This window comes from Lycorma delicatula, chromosome 6 (assembly GCF_047948215.1).
Source record: "Lycorma delicatula isolate Av1 chromosome 6, ASM4794821v1, whole genome shotgun sequence".
Taxonomy (NCBI): Eukaryota; Metazoa; Arthropoda; class Insecta; order Hemiptera; family Fulgoridae; genus Lycorma; species Lycorma delicatula.
This window is the reverse complement of record NC_134460.1, coordinates 148,470,253-148,495,126: the sequence shown is the minus strand read 5'-3', so window position 1 is coordinate 148,495,126 and position 24,874 is coordinate 148,470,253. Positions and strand designations below refer to the sequence as shown.

The 24,874-nt window shown below is 28.0% G+C and overlaps 1 protein-coding gene across 5 annotated transcripts in view; it reads right to left on the bottom strand.

The window, feature by feature from the left end:
* Tom70 (translocase of outer membrane 70) overlaps positions 1 to 24,874 on the bottom strand; it is a 69,254-nt gene that overhangs the window by 5,785 nt on the left and 38,595 nt on the right. For 2 of the 5 annotated variants that reach the window (XM_075368783.1, XM_075368786.1), the window contains exons 8-10: positions 22,688 to 22,784; positions 15,989 to 16,112; positions 10,365 to 10,536 (exon numbers count right to left, since the gene is read on the bottom strand). In XM_075368783.1, the coding sequence (XP_075224898.1) occupies positions 10,377 to 10,536; positions 15,989 to 16,112; positions 22,688 to 22,784 (381 nt within the window). In that variant the 3' untranslated portion in view covers positions 10,365 to 10,376. The other 3 variants (XM_075368782.1, XM_075368787.1, XM_075368784.1) reach the window with 3 other exon arrangements.

The window sequence follows — 24,874 nt, the reverse complement described above, 5'->3', positions numbered from 1 at the left end:
CCAGAATACAAAATTAAGATAGTTTGCACCCATACATACGAATCATGTAAATAATAAATTTAGAAAATTAACTTAACCCTTAAGTTAATTTTTGCTTAAAAAGAATTGATCATGGGTATTGTTTTTAAGAATGAATTATAATTCTTTTTTACCCATGTTTACCTTTATCAAACAAGACAACAGAATTGCTTTTATGTAACAACACAATACTCAGGCTAACAAGAAAAGGCTTTATTACGATTCCATTACAATTTATAGTAAATTATTGAACCATTTAAAAAACAAATCTTCCCACCAATTTAATTAAAATACAATTAAAAGATTTTCTTTTACAGAAACAATATTAATTTTTCATTAACTTTTAAATGGTACTTTAAAAGTACCATTTAAAAGTTAAATGGTACTTTTAAATGTACTTTTATATGTGATACTGCACCTAATGTGTATAACACAATGAGGAAAAAAGACTGTCTGGAATGCAGAAATAAACATTATTTTTACTTAAAATGTTGTACAAATTTTCTTAATTGAATTCACTTTGTATATCAAAATTACTAGAGCTATGAGTAATTTTGGAAAGAATAATTACAATAATACCAATTAACAATGATAAACGAATATAAAAATATCTTCAAATTGTATGTATAAGAATTTATTTTGTTTAGAAAATTTTCCATTGACTTTTGAAAGAAATTTGATACAGAATCATCAAAGGTAATTTATGAACAAAATTAAAAACAAAATTCATTTGTGAATAAGCTTGAAAACATGTTAAAAAATTTATGTTCAAATAGGTAGAATTTAGAATCTTCTTCTTTTTTAAATTTATAAAAAAAATTAGATATACAGTTTAACCTATTCATTGTTCACACCTGGTTTTATTTACATCAAATAATCCCACATAAATAAAAAATTATACTGTTTATTTCAAAATTAAGTACCAGCTGAAAACAGTATAAAAAAATCTTCAGTGTAATGAATTTGCCAAAAGTATTTAATCATCAGACACTTTTTATTTTTAATTAAGAAACAGTTAAGACGAAGACAGTTAATTAAGACAGTTAAGATGAAGTATAACATTGACTAGACAGAGCATGAACTCATGTATATTTTCCCCATAAATAACCTTCAACTCGTAACATCTTATTTCATTTAAATTCAGTCATGGTCAGTTTTTTAATGATTTATTTAGTTGATTTATGCAAACAAATTTAAGTGATTACAAAGTTGTTGTTCTTGAATATTAGTCTTGTTAAAAGACTCTTGATCAATAAGGTAGTAAGTAACTGGATCAAGCGGTTCCCCCAAAACGTAAGAAAACTGAGAGACGAATCAATATTAATAGAGACTTTCAGTGATGAGCAGAGTCGATCGCTCTTACGTCTAACCAAGCGGTATAAGTATAAGTGTGGTGGTATCTCATAAAACATTGAATATTAGCCGAGGAGTAATTTTTTGCAGAGATCTTCTTGAGATTGATTAGCGTGATTCTTGAGATTCTTGATTGTTAGCGTAATTGCCGAATAGCTTCGTCCTCAAGGTATTATAGAGGTGAAGAGAATAATGAAACGTCAGTGTGGGATGGAAGAACCTACTCCCTCCCTTCACCTATGCAGCCTTCAACCTTCCCAGTAGGTTTTAACCTTCAACCTTCCCACATCACTGGAGAAAATTAAAGTAGGGTATCTATCAGTTAGAGTACAACCATTCATCCATAACCCACGTCGATGTTTCCTGTCAAAGATATAGCAGGACAAAGATATGGCACAACTTCTTGCCCAAACACCGCTGTATATGCAAGATGTGCAAAAGAAGGTTATAAAGATACTGACTGTCAGAAAGAAGAACAAATTATTAATTGTAAAGGATCGCAATCTGCTCGCTTGAGAGATTGCCCAATTTCTAAAGAAGAAAAAGCAATTCTCAAAATTTGTACAGAGTAAAAGCTATCATTTCAGGTCGCAGAAAAAGAATACAAAAAGACACTAAACTCCCGGAATCTAGTTAAATCACACATCTCTTTTGCAGCAGCTACAAGCCCCTGCAAATGCAGGTAATAATCAATGTGGAACCTGCAGTGAATTAAAACAGCTACTTCAAATTTTGTCTGATCAAGTTGCCTCACTCACGGCAACTATTTCAGAGCTATTTAAGAATATAAGCAAGAAAAAGAGTATTATTAGTGGAAAGACTGACAGTGGTTTATCGAAAATCATTTTAATCTCTACACCACCTGCACAACAAACTACCAAGATCTCTTTAAAGGGATCTATAAAACAAAATCAACACCTGATACGGTATTTCCACCTTCCCAGGCCTCCAAATCCAGGATATGGTAGGGGATGAAATGCCCAAAGAAGCCAAGCACTTTGTAAAAGTTAAAACACAAAAGAAAAACCGAATAATATTCGACAAATAATCTTGACACAGTGTTATTTGCAACAGAAAACCAGAATCACCTATAAATAAATTTTATGGGTGTTAAAATCACCCATAAATACCCATTTAAATTATACCCATTTAAATTACACCCTTTTAACGGGTGTATTCTATATCTATAATTACTTCCATCTATGAACATTATCCAGTGTAACGTTAGAGGTCTTCGTTCCCTGATTGAAGATGTCAGAGTATTGATAAGAAACGACGGCAGGCACTGCGTAAATTTAACCGTAGATCTACAAATGAACATCTAAATTTATATCGCAGAGCTAGAGCTGAATGTCTTCGCATATTCATAGAAGCTAGGATGAATGTCTTCGCATATTCATAGAAGCTAGGAGAAAGTCATGGAGGAATTAATACATACCGTCTCACGCACTAACAGTAGGAATGCATTTTTTTGGTTACATAAAATTTATTAAACGCCTCAAAGTATCTGTCAAAAGATCTAATTGGGACAATTTACAAATTTTCTCACAAACAGATTTCCCTTTTGCTATTCTTTGGACCATTTGTTTTGATACTTTTATTGCTTTTCAACAGTATTCAGCACTTCATTTTTCCTTACTATTCTGGTTCCAACATAGTTTAAAAGAGATTGTAAACATTGAATACAATTTCCCTCACCTAACTATGAACTACTGTACCTTTTCCTCTTAACTTATGAATTTTAAAAGAAAATAACTGTATTGAAATATTAAATGACTTTCATAGTGCAATGATTGCAGTATATTAAAAATAAAATTAATTAATTCTAATTTATAGTGTTGACAAGGTTAAAAATTGTTTTTAGATGTGCTCATAAAAAAAAGAATCAACAAAGACTATGTAAGATTTCCTGTCCTTCCCTGTTCGCAACAGTGAATAAATAGACAGCACCATATTTCTTATATTGCAAAATTCTATAAATAAATATTGTGTATAATTATGTAAATATTTTGTGTCTAACTAAAATCCTGCAAAATGTGTTTGTGTGTATGTTCAATTTATCAAACATCAAACTCTATTTCCTGTTAAACAATGCAGCGAGTGGTTTTACCAGATCATAAGTGGTCCATAGTTGCACAACAATTGACTATTTGGAGGAAATAACTGGAATTTCTTGGACTTTTTCTAATTCATTGGCATGGAAATTCCAGTTAACAGATAAGAAAAAATTATAACATAGAATGATCGAGGTTTAGAATTGCTGGCAGTACTACAGACAGCATTAGTTCAGAATAAAAAAAAATGTCCAAATATTATCTTGTTTGGAATGTTATAATGTTTCCAAACATTATAAGTTTTTTCAAAACAACTGTGAACTGATCTAAGAGATTTTTATCAATCCTTAACTCCGATCTCACTAACTCCGACTCACTTCATTTTCCCTGTCTGTCATTTTTTCCTCTGATAGTTATACAGGGTGTCTGCCAAAAAAAATTCCCTAATTTCCATTCTTCACCTATTTATCAATGATATACAAATTTTATATTAATTAACTTGCGAGATTTAATTAATGCGAAGCTGGCAAGTTATGGTGACCCTTTGCCTGATTTTTTTTTCACTTTATTAAAATAATATTCTTTAGAACTGCTGTAATTAATCGATTATTCAATTAATATACTATATACTATAGTTCAACTGATTTAATAAAAATTAAATGAGTTTTACAAACAAAAAAAGTAAATCGTTTCCAGTTTTTTACTTATTTTTTGTTTATTTTTATTAAATCAGTTGAACTACAGTATTCCAGTAGTACCAAATACTAATTCAATTAATGCTGGAAAAAATTAAAACTCACAAAATAAAAACAACAAAGTAGAATAGTTTTAATTAATAATGTATATAATCAATATTTTGTAAAATTATCATGTATAAACAATATCCATTCTATAATATATTTAATAAAAAAAAAGTAAAGAAAATTTAACTAATAAAAACAGGGTATATTAAGTAACAGCTACAAATAACCTGTATCTAAGCGGTAACAGTAAACATACAATAATATATACTATTCAATAAATACATGACATCGTGAAACTTCAATAACTAAATTTAAAATATAAAACAATAACAACTAAACTTTTAACAAAAAAATTATTTATGTAAAGTCTATAATGTAACTAATTCGTGTAGACACTACATTTTTTACACTACAAAATAAATATAAAATAATTCAAATGTTATGATTTTTCCATTAAAAATGCACAACCTGCATTTACAAAACAATTATTACTAAAGAAGCAACTGAATGAATGTGACAATTTACATGTTCATGTTAAAATTAAATTAATTATTACTTAAAGAATCATATTTTGAAACGATATCATTGTAATTTCTTTTTTTTTTAATAACAATAAAAATACTTTATCAAACCAAAAATTATAAAAAATATTAATTTTAGTGTATTGTAAAAAAAGTAACAACAATTTAAATAAGAAAAACAAATTTGTTTTTTAATAAATTCAGTAATAATTTTCAAGTGCTTTTACCACATCATCGGGAGGATAATACTGCTCAATACATCTATAATTTTTTTATGAATTAAAACACTTAATAGTGTTTTACTTCTTGCTATATCATATAATTTCAATTACTAATAATATTACCTAACATAAAAACCAACTTAAAATAGTAATAAACCCTGTTAAAAAATATGAATTTCTTAAGGAATAAAGATAACAGCAGTTGTCAATGGATAATTTATGCATTATGGAATTAAATTTAACGCTTTTTTAAAATAAGTTAATTTTACAGGTGTCAGGTTATAGGAAAAATCTATCAGACTGTATAATAAAAATTTGTTATTATTTACCTGAAACAAATATCGAAATAATTTTATAAATCAATGAATGATATAAATAAAAAAATATATAATTTTTAAGTAATACAAATTCTTTAATTTTGTTAAATTATTATTTATAAACTTTTTTGTAATATTTATAATTAAATTCTGAGGAGAATTTGAATAAATACAGTTACCTATTAACCAAATATATATATATAAACAACCTGACTACCAAAACATAATAACAGATAAAACTAATACCAATAGTTTACTTTCGCAGTGTCCCCCAACACGTTTGTACCCAAATTCTATAATTACAAAAAAAAAGGAATAAATTATAATTATTCCTTTAAAGAATTTAATTATTAAATTACATTTCTTTCTATAATTACAAAAAAAGCAATTTACATCATTCCATGAATGGGCAGTGGGTGTTAAAACACTATTCACCACAAAAAGTGTATGAAGTCATACACAAGTCAATTATGGTATTAATTTTTTTAGGTTTTATCTATTGCTGTGTTTTGATGATTAAGTTGTTAATGTTAATTGTTGAATATCGAGTAATTAGCATTTATTAGAATTTTGATTTCCCTCCCAATCACATGTATAGCAGCAATGATTGTTTTGCTGTAACTCATAACCTCTTATCAGCTGTTCAAAATGAAAGTAATATTTCATTGTTAGCTATTTGTGATTGTATTTAAGTTTGTTTAAAATGAGAGCTTCTTTGTCTGATTGCACCAAGTAAGTAGTGCGAACAGCAATAAGTTTCTTCAGTTCAGGAGTTAATCAGCAGAGATTATTCTCGTCAAACGCAGCAGCAATATGGGAAGAGTTGTTTGAGTGGAAGAAAGATCTACGAATGGATTGATTGGTACTTTAAAAATGGTAAGTAAGATTTCTCTCTGTGATGAACAGCAGGAGGTTAACCAAATTATTCTCAGTAATCGACAAATTACAGTTGATGACATTGCAAGTGGGTTGAATATAAGCCATGGCTCAACATTCTTTAAACTCTCATCCAAGATTCTTTAAACTTTCGAAAAGTCTGTGCTTGCTGGGTTCCACGTCAATTGACCAGCATCCACAAAGAGAATTGTTTGAAAGTTTTCCAGTAGCTTTTGAAACGTTACAAAGATGAAGGAGACTTCTCAAGCAAATAATAACTGTTGAGACACAGGTCCATCAGTTTAAACCTGAGTAGAGTAAGCGACAAAGTTTTATGTGGAAACATCCTTAATCTTCCACAGCAAAAAATGTGTGATATGGAAGGTTCACTTGGTTTACTTCACACCTAAAGGTCAATCAGTAAATAGTGACAACTACTGTGAGTTACTGTGTTTGCTTAAACAAAAAATCAAATCCAAAAGACGAGATAAACTTTCTAAAGGTATGATTGATTTTGCTTCAGGATAACGCTCAACCTTATATGGCCACAAAAACAGTCCTTTTCCTTCAAGATCTCGGTTTTGAGCTGCATACAGTCCAGACTTGGCTAAAAGCAATTTTCATCTTTTTGACCCATTAAAAGAAGAGTTGCGAGGGAATCATTGATCTGATGAAGAGACTAATAGAAGCGGTGAAAAATTTTCTGCACACCAGACTGAAAACTTTCTTTTAATAGAAGTAGGAGGGGATAATTATGTTGAGAAATAATCCATGTTTCACTTTTATAAGTAAAAATAAATTATACATTGAACTTCACTTTTTGACTTGCCCTTATATATATATATATATATATATATATATATATATATATAATCTTTTTTATGGAAACTATTTTTATTTAACATTTTACTTTTTAATAGATTTTTATCTTTGGGAGCATTTAAAGGCTCTAATGGTGTATAAGGAAACTATAGAAAACATAAATCTATCTCAAGGAACATTTTTTACCATCAATGCTATTTACAAGCACAATTCCAGCTGTGCTTATGTTCAACATGCACTGAAATGTGTTTTCATAAAAAAATATTTGTTTTTCTATGTATGTTTTTCTATATGTATGAGTGTTGTGACCAAACACAGGAAAAGGGACCCTTATCTTCACCAGGCAGAATTCTCAGTACACCTGTTTTTAGAGATTCAGGTCAAAAATTGCAGTATTTACATTATTGCAGAAACTGCTACCTACATTCATTCAAAACAACTATAATCTCGCTTATTTCATGTATTATAATGTTAGACAGCGTAAAATGTTATTTTTGTTAGTCCTTACACCAGATACAAAAGGGACCTTAACTTAAGGTTATAAAGAAAAAGCTAGTTCACAGGCAGAGCTAGCATAAATTATATTAAATTCTACTCCATATGGTTTAAACAAACCTCTAATCACAGGAAGTAAAAGCAGACATATTTTTGTTAAGAGTTTATTTTTACCTTACAAATTTTAGAAATAAACAAAGGAAAATTATAAAAAACATCATACTGTTCAGCCATTTCTGTTTTTCTTATGAAAACAAGTAGTTTCTACAAAGAAGTTAGTAGCCTTCTGCTGTAAAACACAGTGACAACTGAGAGAGCCTCAAGTGGACTTTCCTGGAGCTGTTCCCTCAACAGAATTATCTTATAAAAGAAAAAATATCTTTGATAAAATTCATCCATCGATACTGTGAAGATTGCAGATATTTTATGGCCTGATCCTGGGCCTCCACCTCTAACACAGAACTGTCAATAGCAACTACTGAGATTCAGGTACAAGAAAAGAATACAACTTCTGCACCCCCACCTCAAAAGCACCAACAATGCAAAACAAAATAATTTTTAATAATAATCTGTAAAAATAATAATCTTTTTTTTTTAAATCAATTATTTAATGTATTAACACTCAAGTTGTAAATACTAGTTTAACATAAATTCAATTTCTAGTTAAGTTAAAGACTATTACTTATTACAATCGCAAGCAGTTTTTATTGTAACATGCCTGTAACCTTTTTGCAGCGTCAAATGTATGAACCAAAAGTAAATTTTGATAACATCTGAAATCAGCAAAAAATTTTCATTTAGATGACTGTAGTTGCTTATGTTCCCGAAAGAGAGTTATTTTTATATTCCTATAATATTGCAAAACTTTAACAAGCTTTTTCTCAAAACATACTTTTTTATAACTGCAAATTCAACTGGTAGAATTACTTTAAAAATTTTTAGAATTCCTCAATAAATTGTTTACAATTTTGTCTTCTTTCCAGGGAATAACTCTAATTTGACAAAGGTGAAGATAGGTCCCCTTTTCCCTTGTTCAATCAAACTATACATACACACGAGCTAATAGAAACCTATAAACAATATTTCAATACAATCCCTTCATGGCCATATTTCAGTATAATCAGATTGATCATTTTCAGATTAAAAGTACTACACAAAATTAAAAGCAATAATAAGAAGCATAGTTGAATGGTAAAAGCGGGGGATATATTTTACAGATGCATATAAAGCATACTTTATATTCATAAAATATTTTGATGTGAGTCATCAACTCGCCTAGTACTGGCAACTTTTCTATGCTCTATGCTTAATATTTACAACATAAAATGAATCTAGGCCAGTAATAAACAACCACCATTTTATAAATAAAAAATTTAATCACAAAACAACCCTGTTATAATATATTTCTAATGAAATATCTTTGTGTAATTACAAAGATTGCCACATCTTCCTTGGTATACAAAAAATAAAGCACTTTATTAATCTCACAGAAATTGAGATTCAGTTCTTAAGTATGTAAAAGGTTATTTTTGTACATACTTTTACACCTTTTTTCACATACTGAATGAACGTAATGCTATGACTTCTAACATATAAGAGTACACAGAAGTATGTAATTTAATCTACAACTAAAAATAAAGCTTTTCCAAAATTTTATTAAAATCAGATGGGTTGTAAGTAAAGTATTAAATGTACATTTTTTAAATTCTGACACATAATTAGGCCCTGAATATTTGTGTAACAAGAAATTATAGTATTACATTTTTATTGCTTTCACTCTCTTTTTGTTGCAAAATATTCTGTTTATAAAAAAAGAAACTGAAATGGGGTTGGTTCAAAGGTAGTAGTCACTGGAATTTGCAAACCTGTAGGAATTTGATCAGATGCATGAGGAAGGAAATGTGTATGTGCGAGTTCAAAGAAAGAAGGGATTCAGTAAAGACTACATATAAAATTAATACGACTTTACAGTAATAATCTTTCATTATTATATAGTACAGTATGTACAATATTATAACAGGAATACATTATACCAGTCTGCAATAGAAGATAAGTCTTATGGGATGTTAAAGGTTAATTATAAAATAATAGAACAAAATATATTCCTTACTGAGTGAAGTTTAGATGATGCTCAATTCTACAGTTGAATGTTAATTCTTACACTTAAATGTAACCATAATGATTTCTCCTGCTATATAAATTCAGGGTACTTCCTTTTGAAAATGTACTTTATAGACTATTACGCTACAATGCAATGTTAATCAGAAATACTACTCTACTACAATGAAAATATAAGTGCAAGTGTACTAGTAAAGATTGTTGTTTTACATATATATATATATATATATATATATATATAAAAAACAACAATCCAATTTTATGATAAATTTATAGCTTCTTTAATACATTCTTTCTTTGATAAATTTAGTTTTTAAATTGATTCAGTTGCAAAATGCCCTTAAAAAGTGTTTTTATGTGCTCTTAAACATGTGAATGAAGATTACATATTTAAAAGACATAGTCACCATCAATGATAATTTCTAATTGTTATGTGCTTCTCTAAAATCAAATCACAACAAACAGTACGTTAAAAACTATTTCTGCTCAATTTCTTTTTTTCACTAAAATATTACAGGTCAAAAAAAAGTTAGACTTTTATGTAATATCAATTTTTATTTAAATATTAATATTCATTACTACCTTTTTACAAATCGCCACATGTTATTTATTTCAAAAATAAATAACTTATTGTGGAATTTCAATTTTTGCATTTATATTGATGATATAATATATAGTCATGTAATTCTAGTTAAGTATGTGACACCAAGTTAGAAATCAATCGATATTCAAAAAAATAGTATTTAAAAATGGAATAATGTGGTCTTCTATAACAGTTTTCTTTTTTAAGTGATTTAGCTGTTAAGCATGATTTAAGAGAATTTACCTATCCACGTAGTTATGAAGGCTTGAAAATTGAAGGCAATCCCAAGCGTTCTGCAACCACTGCCTGGGCTTTAGCTGCGTCTCTCAAAGAATAAATATGTGCCAATTCGAGTTCACTCTTTGCATATAATAATGCTTTTTCAAATAATTGAATAGCTCTTGAGAGATTACCGCTGTAAAATATACAATCAATAAAAGTACATGAAATTGTAAAATAAATCATTTTTCATAAATATTTTTAGCCTAAAGAGCCAGTGCAATTTTATTATTACAAAATTCATACTTGACACACAACATTTCGCATACCTTGATGGTTGTAGATCATAGAAAAACTCAAATAGTAAAAATTTTATCTGAGAAAATGCAATTCTTCTATACTGATAAAACACAAAGAGATCTTCAGGAAACATATATTTTCATGAATTTAGAAAGTGTATGGGATAAATTCTTTGGGATAAACTAACAGATCAAAATACTACATATTTTTAGCTAAAAATTATAACTAATCTTTACAAATACACTACAACTTAACAGATTTTTGAATTTAACAGTACTTTTTTGAACTTAACAGAACTCCCATGAATTCACTTTCTCACCATTCAGATAATATTCCTTTACAATTTTTTTGATAAATTCTGAGAACGTGCAAAAGCATGTTGTGGTAACAGTTTTAGATTACATGCACAAAAGTATTCATCAAAATGCATCTAGTTTCGTAAAATGTTAAATTTATTACAATTTTATTTCAACAAGTCAGTAAAAAATTGTCAGATTTAAATTTTATTAAATAAACCATCTAGTAGGGAATATTGAGGTAAGACATATCTTACCTTAATTTTTCATGAAGTACTTCTGCAGGATCCCACATCCTCAGTCATGATTGACATAATTCAGTTATTGTATAATAAAAATATTAAAATAATGATAACTGCATATTAATTTACACAAAAGCTGCTACCTGTTACAGTTTTTATAAGAACGTCTTTCTCAATGATGGTTTATAAAGTTACAATCTTGTTTGTTTTTGTTCAAGGTGTACAAAGTTCTCCTGGGACTTTCATAACTATTCTACTTATGAAAATATTGAAAAAAGTTTATATAAACATAAGTGCTTTGTTAGCGAGTTACGGCTAGTGAAATTTTTTTTTTTTTCAGTGACGCTGGTGAAATGAGGTACTGAGATTTTTAGGCTGTAATAAAGGAGTAAAAATTACTCATTTCTTACAGTTTTTGACCTGAAAAATTAAATATGTCCCAAAACCTGCAGAACTTTTTGAGAAATCTGGGGTAAAAAACCCTGTTTTTTATGTTTGATGTACAATATCTTGTAAAATGAGCCCGCCATTTTTAATACATTTCTTGGCCCTCTTCTGTACTGCTTTTGTTGCTCTTTTTAGTTCTTTAGGGCTGTCCTTAAGTTGGTCAGTCACATACACAATGCAGACAATTAATTCCTTTCAGGAGAATGTATTTTTGTTTTGTGTACAATATACATTGACACTAAATCAGTGTTGAAAACTGCCTTCCACAGTTTCATGAGGATTTACTTCTGCCTATAAATGCTCATTGCACAATCTGTTTATGCTATATTTATCTATCTCTACTGAAATTTGCCCCATCTGTTAACAAAACATATTTGTAGTGTCGATTTGTATTCCACCAATTGTAGAACTCCAAGCAAAGCAGACTGTCTCCTGGGTGCAGATATTGAACTGGTTGTTTATGATAAGGATACAGGTTATTTCATTTAAGTGTCCTCCAAACCATCAAATGTGAAACTCCACTCCAATCCATGACAGTAATTTCATCAATAACAGTATCGTGTTGGACCAATACTAGGTAATGAACCTGTTTCCTGAAGATTGTGAAAAGCCACGCTAACTGTTTTAGGATCTGAAATCCTGCGATTCAGAAAACATATTTCAGATTCTACTGCAGCAGCTGTAGCATTACAATTTCACTCACCCAAAATGAATACCATATCAGCATATTTCCTGGTTGTAAATAAGTATGGCATTACTTCAATGGCAAAAACAATCATAACTAAAATTCAAAGAAAACCTTCGGTAATGACAGCACAGTTCACAGTGCCGATATACTTAATCCACCTTATAGAATGATTAAACACTAATACAGTATTGTATATTGTTGATTGGCTGTTATTTAATTGCCAACTTTTAAATAATTTTCAGATAATTTATTGTAATCTTATTTCTGTCACTACTAAAAAATTATTATCCCAGCAATTTTTATTTTACAATTTTTGTGTAATTTCCAGCTTGTATTAATAGCAATTTTGAACAGTAAATCTAATTTTTACAAATTTTTACATCACCAAAATAGAATTTTGTTTTTGTTTATAAAGAACTTTTCTGACAAATGTTGTGATGTACTATTTCTAAATAAAATAAACATTTCTTTGTTTTATTCAATTTCTCTTACACCATTTTGCTCAGAACAAAATTCTCTATAAGTTTTATTTAAAAGGTTTGTGTTTTTATTACCCATTTAACATAGTTATTGCACATCAAACATAAAAACCAGGGGTTTTTAACCCAATTTATTGTTTTCACCCCAGATTTTAAAAAATACTGTAGATACGGTTCTGGAACCTATTTTATTTGATTTTTAGGTCAAAAACCATAAAAAAATCACTGATTTCTGCCTTAATTAACATCCTAAAAATTTCAGTATGACCTCATTTAACTGGGCTAGCTAAAATCAGAGCAAAATCTTTCACTAGCTGTAACTCTCAAACAAAGAATTTGTTTTAGGGGTCTTGGGAGAATTTCACGATACACCTGTATAATTAATTTTGTCATTTTATTAATTTCTAATATTTCTAAATTTGTGTTAATATCATAAGCAGAAAGTTTATTGTTTATTAAATAACCTACGATATTGCACAAACCTAATTTATTATTTTTGTAATTTCTATAATATTCAAGAAATCTAGTTTTTAAAAATTATTTGTTTTTGCTCTATAAGTAGCAATAATTATTACATTTAATTTAATAAATTCCACAAATATTGTTGTTTCATTATAATTACTTTTTTAAAAGTATTTTATTATATGGTTATTAAGATTTGGATGCTGGTTTAAATATTTCTTTGGTGTAAGTTTAAATAATGTTTTCAGTGAGTGATATTACTCTATGTATAATATACTTTATGTATATTTTTTTACTCTTTTGTGTTTTATTACGTACTTGTAAGATAGTTATTGTGTTTTGATAATTGTTTTTTATAAATATTATTAATTAAAGTAGTATCATATCAATTTTCAACTGCTGTATATTTTATGATGTTTATTTCATAATTTAACTTTTCTTTGTTATAAGGTGTGTATTTGATTGCTCAATCATCTTATTTGTATAAGTGTTTTTTATGAGATCAAGGGCGATGTAAGTTTTCTATATACTGATATTCCAATTTGGTTGTTCTTGTTTTTGACATCTAAGTAATTTAACATTCAATATCGTTATTTCAAATGTGAGTTTAACATTTTCATCATAAGAATTTAATTTGTTTAATATTAGATGTTCATTGTTCATTATAGTGTTTTATATATAATGAGAATATATCAACATACCCAGTCCAAATTAAAACTAAAAACGAGTGATATACCATGTAGTAATTTACTCTCAAAATCCTGTAAAATATGAGGTATATGTTTTTAAAGTAAGTACAGTTTTGAAATTCTGCCGTTGCTACACTGTGATCAGTATTCCACACATGCACACTGTGTGCATGTTGTCAAGCCACAGATGCCATTACAGAAATATTTGACTGAGTTTACGTTTGTTTAGGAGTATTTAAAATGCCTCCGCTGATAAAGAATCCTGCCAACTGTGAAATAAGTGGTGCGATTCGTTTTCTTAGTGTTAAAGATGTGAAACTGGCTGAAATTCATCGTCAGATCAGTGAAGTGTATGGAGAAGACATTATGAGTGATGAATGGTACGAAAATGGGTTAGAGCTTTTAAAGATGGTCGCCAGAATGTTCATGATGAACAGAATGGATGACCCTTCTGTCAAGATGAAGATTTGGTGCAGAAAGTTGATGAAAAAGTGAGAGAATACATGCTTTACAATTTCTTTGCTATCTGATGAGTTTCCTAAGTTTCAAGAAGTGTTGTCTATGAAATTGTGACTGAACGCTTAAATAATTGAAATGTGTGTGTAAATAATTGTGATCGTGTTGCAGTGGTTCTTAAGTCAGGTGGCAGACTTCTATGATGACTGTTCAAAAGCTGGTTGCACGATACAAAAAGTGCCTTAATATTGGTGACAATTATGTAGAAAAGTAGATTAAAGTACAGGCCTTCATGTAAAAATAAGATTGTTAAGAATAGTGTAGTTTTTTTTTTAATTTCAAAACTGTACTTTTACTTTAAAAAGATGTCTCGTTTATTTCTGATACACAAGCAGATTGTGGAAATCCCATCTTTTGTATGTAATATAATTATATACAAAAAAAAATATATTATTAGATTCAAAATAGTTTGTTTCATTATGTTGTTATACTTTTCAACTGAACTGATTTTACTATTATACTGTATTTAATCTGTTTCTTAATTGGTAAATAATTTGTTTTTGGTAAATAATTTATTAGTAAATGTTGTATTTTTAATTTTTGTAGAATTCATTCTGTTGGAATTTATTTCAGAACCTAAAACAATGCTCTTAATAATGTTAATTTTTCATTAAAATTGATATCTGTTAAGTTTAAAAATTTATTATTTATTTATCCAAATTTTCTTGAGAATGCATAAAATTAGGTTTAAATCTATTTGAATTATTATTAACATATTGTTTCTAATTAAAAACAATATGTTTTCTACATCATAATTACTTGTATTTTTATTTGTAATTTTGATTAAATTATAAATTTTTGTTTCAAGAGTTTTTTAATTATGTTTTTCTACGTTAATTTCAACTAAATTTCTCATATAATCAAACATAAGTGGTCATAGGTTTTTTTTTGTAATTTTAAATGTTTTATGTAATTCAATATTTATACAATTTCTCTTATAGTAGAAACATTCACCAAATTCTTTTGTTTTTATAACAGCTTTATTGTACTTTAAAGTGTTCTTTTTTATGAATGCATATTTAGAAATTAAAATTAAACTGAGGCATGATTTGCTAAAGTTATTAAATGTATTATTTTATAAAGCTTAATATGCAATTTATAGAAATAAAAACTTGTTTTTGCTCAGCAAGCATTCATAATTACTTTACTGAAATTTATCTTTTTATGATTCATATTATTCCTTTGTACTGTTAAATTATATATAAATTCTATTAAATAAACCACCTAGGTCAGAATATGGAGACAAGACATATCTAATACAGCAAACTGTGTGCTAAATTACATTTCCATTGTGATGCTGCATAAAGTACACAATCAAGGAGAATGCAATACAGCATTACAAGGAACGATCAATAAAGAGAAACTATAATAGTCACAGTCCTACTATTAATTTGGTGTTAACTCAAACAAATTGAAAAATAAAACTTTCTATGCATCTAGCAGATTACGTAAATTACATTCATAGAAAATAATAAAATTTTATCTTTAGAATAACAAAACAATCACAAAATGATTCAAAGTCATCTTACCGTTGCACTTCAATAGTTCCAAGTGTTTCATAACCATATTCACAACGATCATCAATTTTAATAGCCTCTTCAATTAATTCAATAGCTTTTGGTACATCTGCTTTCCATTGCAAATATAAGGTTGCTAAAATAAAATAATAACCTCTTTAGAAAATCAGTTCTTTTAAATAATCTTTTAAAATATACATTTGTTATATAATCTACACTAATTTAGTTGAAGAAAAATATTGATATGCAGTGCGTACATATAACACTGCAAGGTAGAGTAAATACATCCAACAAAACTCAGGCAGCACTACAGCAAACCTGATGTAAACGTACATTTCAGTAATGGGCACTCTCACTGACTGTTATGTGATAACTATAATACTATAAGAGCCCTAAGCTCTACATCCTTAGTGTTGAATCAAACAAGTTTTGGGTGAAACCCATTAAATAGGGATAGAAACCAAGATAATAAAGAAAATATTTCCTTTGAAAGGAATAAAAGATAAAGTGTTAAATCATGTGATACCACATTTAATTTCTCCAATTTATCACTAGGGGCATATATGCATATCGATTGGAACCAGTCAGGAATGCACACAATTAGAACATATAGAGAACTGAATCATTCAAATATAAAGTCAATTTTTTTACACTTAAGAGAAAGTTTGCCATTTACAAACAGGACAAATATCTGTATACAATATTTTTTTATTATTGTTTAAGGCATTAAGGGCAATATTATTTAGTTTAATTACAAAGAAAGTCTTAAAGTAATGATAAGAGTGTAAATTTTACATACTCATGCATGTGTACATATTCATTTTACATATACATTTACATTATTCTATTACTAAATGTAAGTAAAGTATCAGATCATATTTTCTTGTATTGAAATATATTCAAATGCGAGTGGTAAAACTTGTTACAGCACCACACTAGTATTAATGTGCATGCAAATCTTTTTCTAATCTCAGAGCTCTATATAACTGATTAGCAGTCACTGTGTGTGTGTCTAACAGATGTTTTATGCATCTGTATTTTAAGAAAAATGATGGAACATGTTGAAAAATGTTACTGTATCAAGTTCTGCCGATAAGCTTGCTAAAATAAAAAACAAAACAATTTGTTAAGATGAAAATTATTCCTGGAACAAATTTATGAACTTGCACAATTAATACGAGGAAAAACATTTTTCAAAATTTCTAGGCTTCAGTTTTAAGTGACTACCGTTCCTGTATGCTACAGACAAGCTGAGATCCAAATGTCAACAATATGCACAGTTTGATAAAGAAAAATTGTCAGCTCACTGTTCAAGAAATTGCAAACAGTGGGATTAGCAATGTTTCTAAATGCACAGTTTTTACAGATGATCTGGGCATGCAGAAAGCAACTACAAAATTCCTATCAAACCTGCTTTCACTTGAAAGAGTTTCACAGAACATACTGGAGGGCATCGATGTTGATTCTAACTGTGATAACTAGTGATGAATCTCAGAGGTATGGGTGCAACCCAGAAACCAAAGCTGTCATTAAAATGGAAATCAGATTCATCAAATTCTTCAGAGGATGAAGAAAAGTAATGCAGACTTTCTTTTTTTCAACTACCATGAAATTGTGCATTACAAATATGCATCCAAAGGCCAAACTGTGCACAAATATTACTATCTGGAAATTCTGTATTTTCCACAGTTTGGTGCGAGTGACCTTCTAATCCAAGATCCAATCCTAATCCTTCTAATTTGGATTAGAAGGATTTCAACATATCTAATCCAAGATTTCTTGTACAAACATGGAATTCCTAGCAGAAGCTGATGGTTAATGGATCTGATTTGGTAGTTGATAGGACATAGTGATGAATGCAACAGCAAAGCACAGTAGCCATTCCAAAATGAAACTATTTCCAGCAATGAATCATTGCCAGAGGTCTGCCAGGTTAAGTGTGTGGAATCACAGCAGGGAAGTTTCAAAGGTGAATAGGTAGACTGGAAGGAAATAGGATAAACTGTTTTCATGGCCTACGGTCAGATACTTTTTGAACAGATCTCACACTAATTATTTTATTATGTGCAACACATTTCATACATGGTCAGATAATCTGAATTCATCCAGATAAACAAGTTTTATGGCTTAATCCATTTGAAGTAACCCCAAAGGATTGCTTGACAATTAAAAAAAAATTGAAACTTACCCACTTGTTTTCTACATGTCCTACATTTCCTACATGGACCTAAAAACTATCTTTTAATTTTTTATTTAGGCTGTTTACCTGTGGCAGCCATTTTTGTTACGGTGTGTACACCTATTTCTGTGATTGTAAGGGTTTACAGAAAAAAATCATAACTAAAAACAATATTGGTCCTGGAAGGATGAAAGAAAAAGCAATTTATTCATATTTTCTCAAGACTTATGATTAGTCCCAGTGGTTTATTTACCTATCTCTCTTCTTTCTATGAGAAAATTACCAATAAAGTTGAACATGAAAAATTGTGAAATTTCACTTTTGGTAATTTTTTTCAAGAGGCAGGGATGGCATGCACAGTTTGAATTTGAATTATTTCTTTATATGTTGGTATGTCTTAGTACTATAAATAATATTAAAAGTGATATACTTACTCCTAAATTTTTAGGAATTTTTGAAACAAATATTTTTAAAGATCCAAATTTAGGCTTCAAATAACTGATGGGGCTGGTGATAAAAATCTGAAGTTTGCACAACTTTCAGTGTTTTTGAAGATGTTTATGGCAAATAAAAAAAAGGTTTCTTGTGTATTGCACTAATAAAAAAGTTTCTTGTGTATTGTACTAATAAAATAGTTGAATCATGAAAAACCTGTTAAAAGCGATACAATTTTGACTCACTAAATATGCGCTCCAAGGAGTTTTTTTATCTTCTTGGCTTGACACTTCATTATTTTTATACGTACTACTATTGTTGAGACAAGACTTGTTTGAATCATTCAACTACTGCAGTGTTCATGGTATATAACAGGTGCTAAAAGTCATTTCCAGTCGTCAGGAATATTTCATGTTGCAACATGCTAATTTATGCTTGTTGCATCATTTAGCTTTGCAGTTAAAGACTAGTCAGCCTGATATTAGTCAGTGACTTGTTCATGTTCACATCTTTATAGTGTCTCAAATTTTATCCTGTATTTAGAAGTATTTATTAAATAAATAAGTTTACTTAGTATTATATTTGCAAATTTTAAAATCAGTTACTTTTTTACATTATTTTCAAGTAATTTCAAAGAATGGAAGAACAATGTTCCATAGGAATTTATGTGGATGAAGAGTGTCATAAAAAAGTGTATGGCACAGTGCCAAAAAAACTCAAAATTAGTAAATTTAGTGATGAAAACAAATAATTTTTTACATGTTAATTCAGATGTCACTAGTGTTTGTAAATATGAAAAAAGTTCTTGTCAAAATTCAATCACTTATATGGACAGTTCTGTTGTGACCCTTTGAGAACTCATAAAAAAAACAGTTAAGAAAAACTAAAGACAAATAACATTATAGCAAGCTCTTACAAGAACACATTTTTCCAAATTTAAATTTAATTCCTGGAAAGTCTCTTTTGTGTTAACTGCTTCAAAAATATTTTTTTAAAACTGTAAAAATTCTCAGAAGTGGTAGATAGTAGCCTCAAAAATGATGATGTGAAGGTGTATTTTTTCCACCCAGCTGGACCACGTACATAATTTATAAAGTCTCAACATGACAAAGTGGGGATACAGATGATCTGCAAAGTCCTGAGAAAGTTGACACCAACTAACTGCAGTGACAGGTCATTCTCACACAATTTCAAGAGAATTATCAGAAGAGATATTATAGCTGTTGATTAATCACTAAATAATAAATTTTCATTGCTACAAAAACAGGCTATTTATTGAAGAATAATTAACATTTTGCTACAATTTATTTTTTCATATAAAAATAAAAATGAATTCTTGAAAAAAGATGTAGGGCTATTCATTGAAATCTCAGTTTGACTAAGTTTTACAAGCATTTTTGAATCAAAATTGTACTAGGTTAGTTACTGGTGTTGGTTAAGATATACAACCTAACGTAATAAATTAAAATATTCAAAATGTCAACTTCAACAAGATACAAAAAAACAAGAAACTTATTATTATTATTATTATTAAGATACTTGGAGCACTTATTTACTCAAAATGGTATCGCTTTTAACAGGTTTTTCATGGTTCTTGAGAAGTTCCTTTTTATTAGTACAATACCAGAAACCTTTTTATTTGCCGTAAGCATCTATAAGAACACTGTATAAGTTGTGCAAATTTGAGATTTTTATCACCTTTATTATTTTTTTATCACATCATTATTTGAAACCAAAATTAGAATTAAAAAAAAAAAATTTTCAAAAATTTATAAAAATTTAGGGATAAGTATATCACCCCATTACATGTTATTTAAAGTAAAACTAACATATAAAAAAATAATTCAAACTGAGCATGCCACCCATCCCTGCCTCTTGAAAAATTACCAAAAGTGAAATTTCACCATTTTTCATGTTCAACTTTATTTGTAATTTTCTCATAGAAAGAAGAGAGATAGGTAAATAAACCACTAGACCAATCTTTTACCTTGAGAAAATGATTAAATTGCTTTTTGTTTCATCCTTCCAGGACCAATAATGTTTTTAGTTATGATTTTTTCCTTAAACCCTTACAATCACAAAAATAGGTGTGTGCACGTAATAAAAATGGCCGTCACAGGTAAACTGCTTAAATAAAAAAGTAAAAAAAATAAATAGTTTTAAATTCTTGAAACATTTAAGAAACAAGTGGGTAAGTTCAACTTTTATTTTCTAAAACTTTTCCTTTTCTAAGTTTCCAACTTTAAGTAAAGGAAATATTGTGATTGTGAAAAATGTTGGTTTTCAGATTTCAATGGAAATATCCATTTTGACCATCCCTGAAACCATTTTGATTAGTTTCGGTGTGACATATGTATGTATCACGCATAACTCAAAAACAATTAAGCGTAGGATGTTGAAATTTTGGATTTAGGACTGTTGTAATATCTAATTGTGCACCACCGCTTTTGACTGCAATTGACTGTACCAAAAGCCCATAATCTAAAATATATGGATTTTGGACTTTTTCTTAACTGCAATAATAAGCTCCCATTAAGAGCTTTCCAACGATGTATCATAAGTGGTACTTATTTTCACTGGATCCAGAGTTATAGCCAAATAAAATTTTAATTAATGAAACATTTAAATCTTACAAGAGTAAGGCACATTGGTGAATCAGACTTCATATTCTTTTTTTTAACTTTTTTTAATTTAAATGGATTTATTAATAATTATCTCTGATTGTATAAAAAAATTGCGATAAATAATATTCAATAATAACAAAATAAAATATATGAAAAAATATCAAAAATTATGAATTAAATAAAATTTTATGTACTTTTCATTTTAAGAAAATATGTATATGTAATTTAATAGGCGTACAAGGAAGTCATGTGGTGCCCACATCGCTCTTTTTTTTATTGGTCAAGCAACCAGCTTATGTTTTTGGAACACTTGAAATGGATTGACCCATTTATATAGAAAGCATAATAATTTTAATATTTTAAGTTTAAGTGCAAACATACTCTACTTTTTTAAAAGAAAAACTAACTTTTATTACTAAAGAATTGTTTAATCTTTCACATTAATAATTTAATAGCAAATATTGCTACTTTCTAAACATATTTACGACTGCAATTTTTTTTTTTTTACATACACCAATGTGATATTATTTATGTCTGCCTGCTTTAAGAATTCTTATTCTGGATTTATCATTTTCTCCACAGAACATACTTATAAAATACACATTAAAAAGAAGTGATTTTTTTTCTCTGTAAACTGGTGATTCTATGAAATAAAACTACTGTGATGAATTTTGCAGATTCATTGTTTCAATTGCAAAGGATTTATACATAAATCCTTTTTTATTTACGTGCCATAAAACCTATAAAATTACTTTAAATTTTATTTTAATGTTCTTCATTTGGATTGAAATTTAATTTTCATTTGGATGTACACACAAGGGAACACATTTTAAAAGTATATAACCTTTACATAAACCATATGAAGCGAATACCTTAAGTAAATTATCAAAATGTTTTCCAACAAATCACTATACACTATAAAAAGTTCTGTCAGAATCACTAATTCATTTTTAAATATTACCTCTTGACAAGTTGCAGCAACCAGTATATTCTTAGACCAGGCTTCACATAAGTGGCATCAATTTATTGAGAATAAAATTTGCCACTATTCAGTCCCAAAACTTTATTTTAATATTTATTATACCCATATGTATACACATAAATTACTGGAAGAAAATTTTTATATTAAAAGATACTAATTCCTTTCTGGACAACCAAAATATCAAAATGAAGGTTATTTAAATGTAAGTTATATTTAATTCAGAAAATTCATTGCTTCGAAACAGACTTATTGAAATGACAATTATTTACTCAAATACAGATGAATGTAATGAATACAACAATGAAATACAATAAATTATAAAAGTTACTACATAAACCAAAAATATTTAAATAGAGTAAAAGATTCCTCCGAAGAGGAGGAATTATTCAGATCACACCTGTACAATTATAGGAAATTTATAAATAATGTTACTTGTAACTGCGTTCATGCTGTGTGTGTGTCTGTGTGTGTAGATTAGATTTATTACTTACCTCTCTGAACTCTAATAGTAGCATTATTAGGATCAGCTTTAATCGCCTTCTTAAAATACTCATCTGCTTGATCATAATCACGCTGGTCAGTGCAAATCTGTTAAAATAATACAACCACTCATAAGTCATTATTTAAAACTGGAGAAATTTTTATAAAAGCGTAACTATGATATTAAAGACTATAAAAGTTTCTCTTTTAATATTGCAAAAATTATTAAACATTTATACCGGTTTCAAACAGAACAATAAAATTTGTCAGTAATATCCGGTTAATAAATACAATCTAACATTGAAGCGCTAAGAAAAACATAAATCTGGTTTTACAAAACTGTAAAATTTTAATATTTAAGAAAGCACATGATGGCAGCTGAGGTAGAAAGTGTTTTTTCTTTCACGAGAATGTAGATTAACTGGAATCATAATAATTAATCTCTTTGTTACACATGTTCTGGAACTAGGACTAAGTATTATAATGCTATGGGAGCGTATAACCCAAAAGAACTGTTATATTAGATAAACCTAAATTATTAATTTTGTTATTTCTGAAAATTACACAATGACTGATGAAATCAGTCATGGCTGAGGTGCAGGATCTTGCAAAAAGTACTTTCATGATAACATTAAAGTAAAATATGTCTTATCTCAATATTCTGTTCTAGATGGTTTATGTTAATAGAATTTAAAATATAATTTAACAATACAGAGGAATAATAATAATAATCTTAAAAAGATTAATTTCAATAAAAAAAATAAAATTGATAAAGACAAAGTATATAAAAATAGTTTTCCACCAAGATAACAGAATTCGATAATGCTTCTTACCTTATGCTTATTATTTTTTCTAACCACGCTTTCGAGGTTTTCCCTCAACAACAGAAACTTTTTCTTCCAAATCACCCATTAAAATTATAAAAATATGTAGTAATAAATATTAAAAAATATAAAATTTTCTTTTTTTATTATGTGGCTAGCCCCACACATCAGTACTGTACTGAAGTTATTTGAATTTATTTTAAATTATATAAATGTGCTCCTATCTAAGGTGGTTTTGATAAGAAAGTAATTTTCAAATTCTGTCTGTCCATTAATCAAATTAAACTTTTGTCTATACTTTTAGATAAAAATATATTTCCAAAGTATTTAGTTTTTTTATTATTATTATTATCACACCCTTTTACAATTTCTACTATATTTAAATCTGTATCCAAATCGATGAATGAATGTTCATTGTTATTAAATGGTCTGTAAGACTGGAGAACCCTAATTGGTTGAATTTAATGTGTGATTTGGAAGAAAATGTTTAACTGATAAGGGAAAACCTCAGAAGTGCTATTAGAAAAAAATAATAATAAGCAAAAGGTAAGAAGCATTATCGAATTCTATACTCTTGGTGGTAAATTGGTTTTATACTTTTGTCTTTGAGATATTATTACAGAAGGGAATATGGACAAATACAATAACAAAAGAATTGTTTTTGCTAAGTTTATATATTATATTATTATTTCTTTTTATTTATTAGATTAACCAAAGTAGAGAATAAGTAAAGTAGGATGACTTACCTTTATTCCACTATATATGCAGGAGCACTTTCGCAATTTACTTGCATCATATATACATCAGCTGCATTATATATACATCTCAAATTACATTACAAGCTTTGTAAAATATAATAACATAATATGCATTTAATTATTTTAATTAAAATTTAAAACCTTTAATCTTCTTATTTTTTTATTTTAAACGTTTTTCAGTTGAATTAAAAATTAAAACAAAATTTAAAAATATGAGAAATTAATTAAAATTAACATTAAAGATTAAATTAAAATTAAATTGTAAAAATTTTTACATGTGTAAAAATATGAAATCAAGGCATAAAATTATTTTTATTTAATTTTAATTTTAATTTGAAGTAAAGCAATTATGTATGTTGTTCATTTAACTGAACTTGCTTTACTATACTCAAATGGACACAACATGCATAACTGCTTTACTTTTATGCCTCAACATCATATTTTTACAATTTACTTTTTAATGCTACTTTTAATTAATTTTTTATATTTTTAAATTTTAAATTAAATAAATAAATACATGTTTATGTTATATTTACAAAATTCGTAATGTAATTTGAGATGAATACATAATAAAGTTGATGAAGCGAGTAAATCACAGAAGCATTTATAGTGGAAT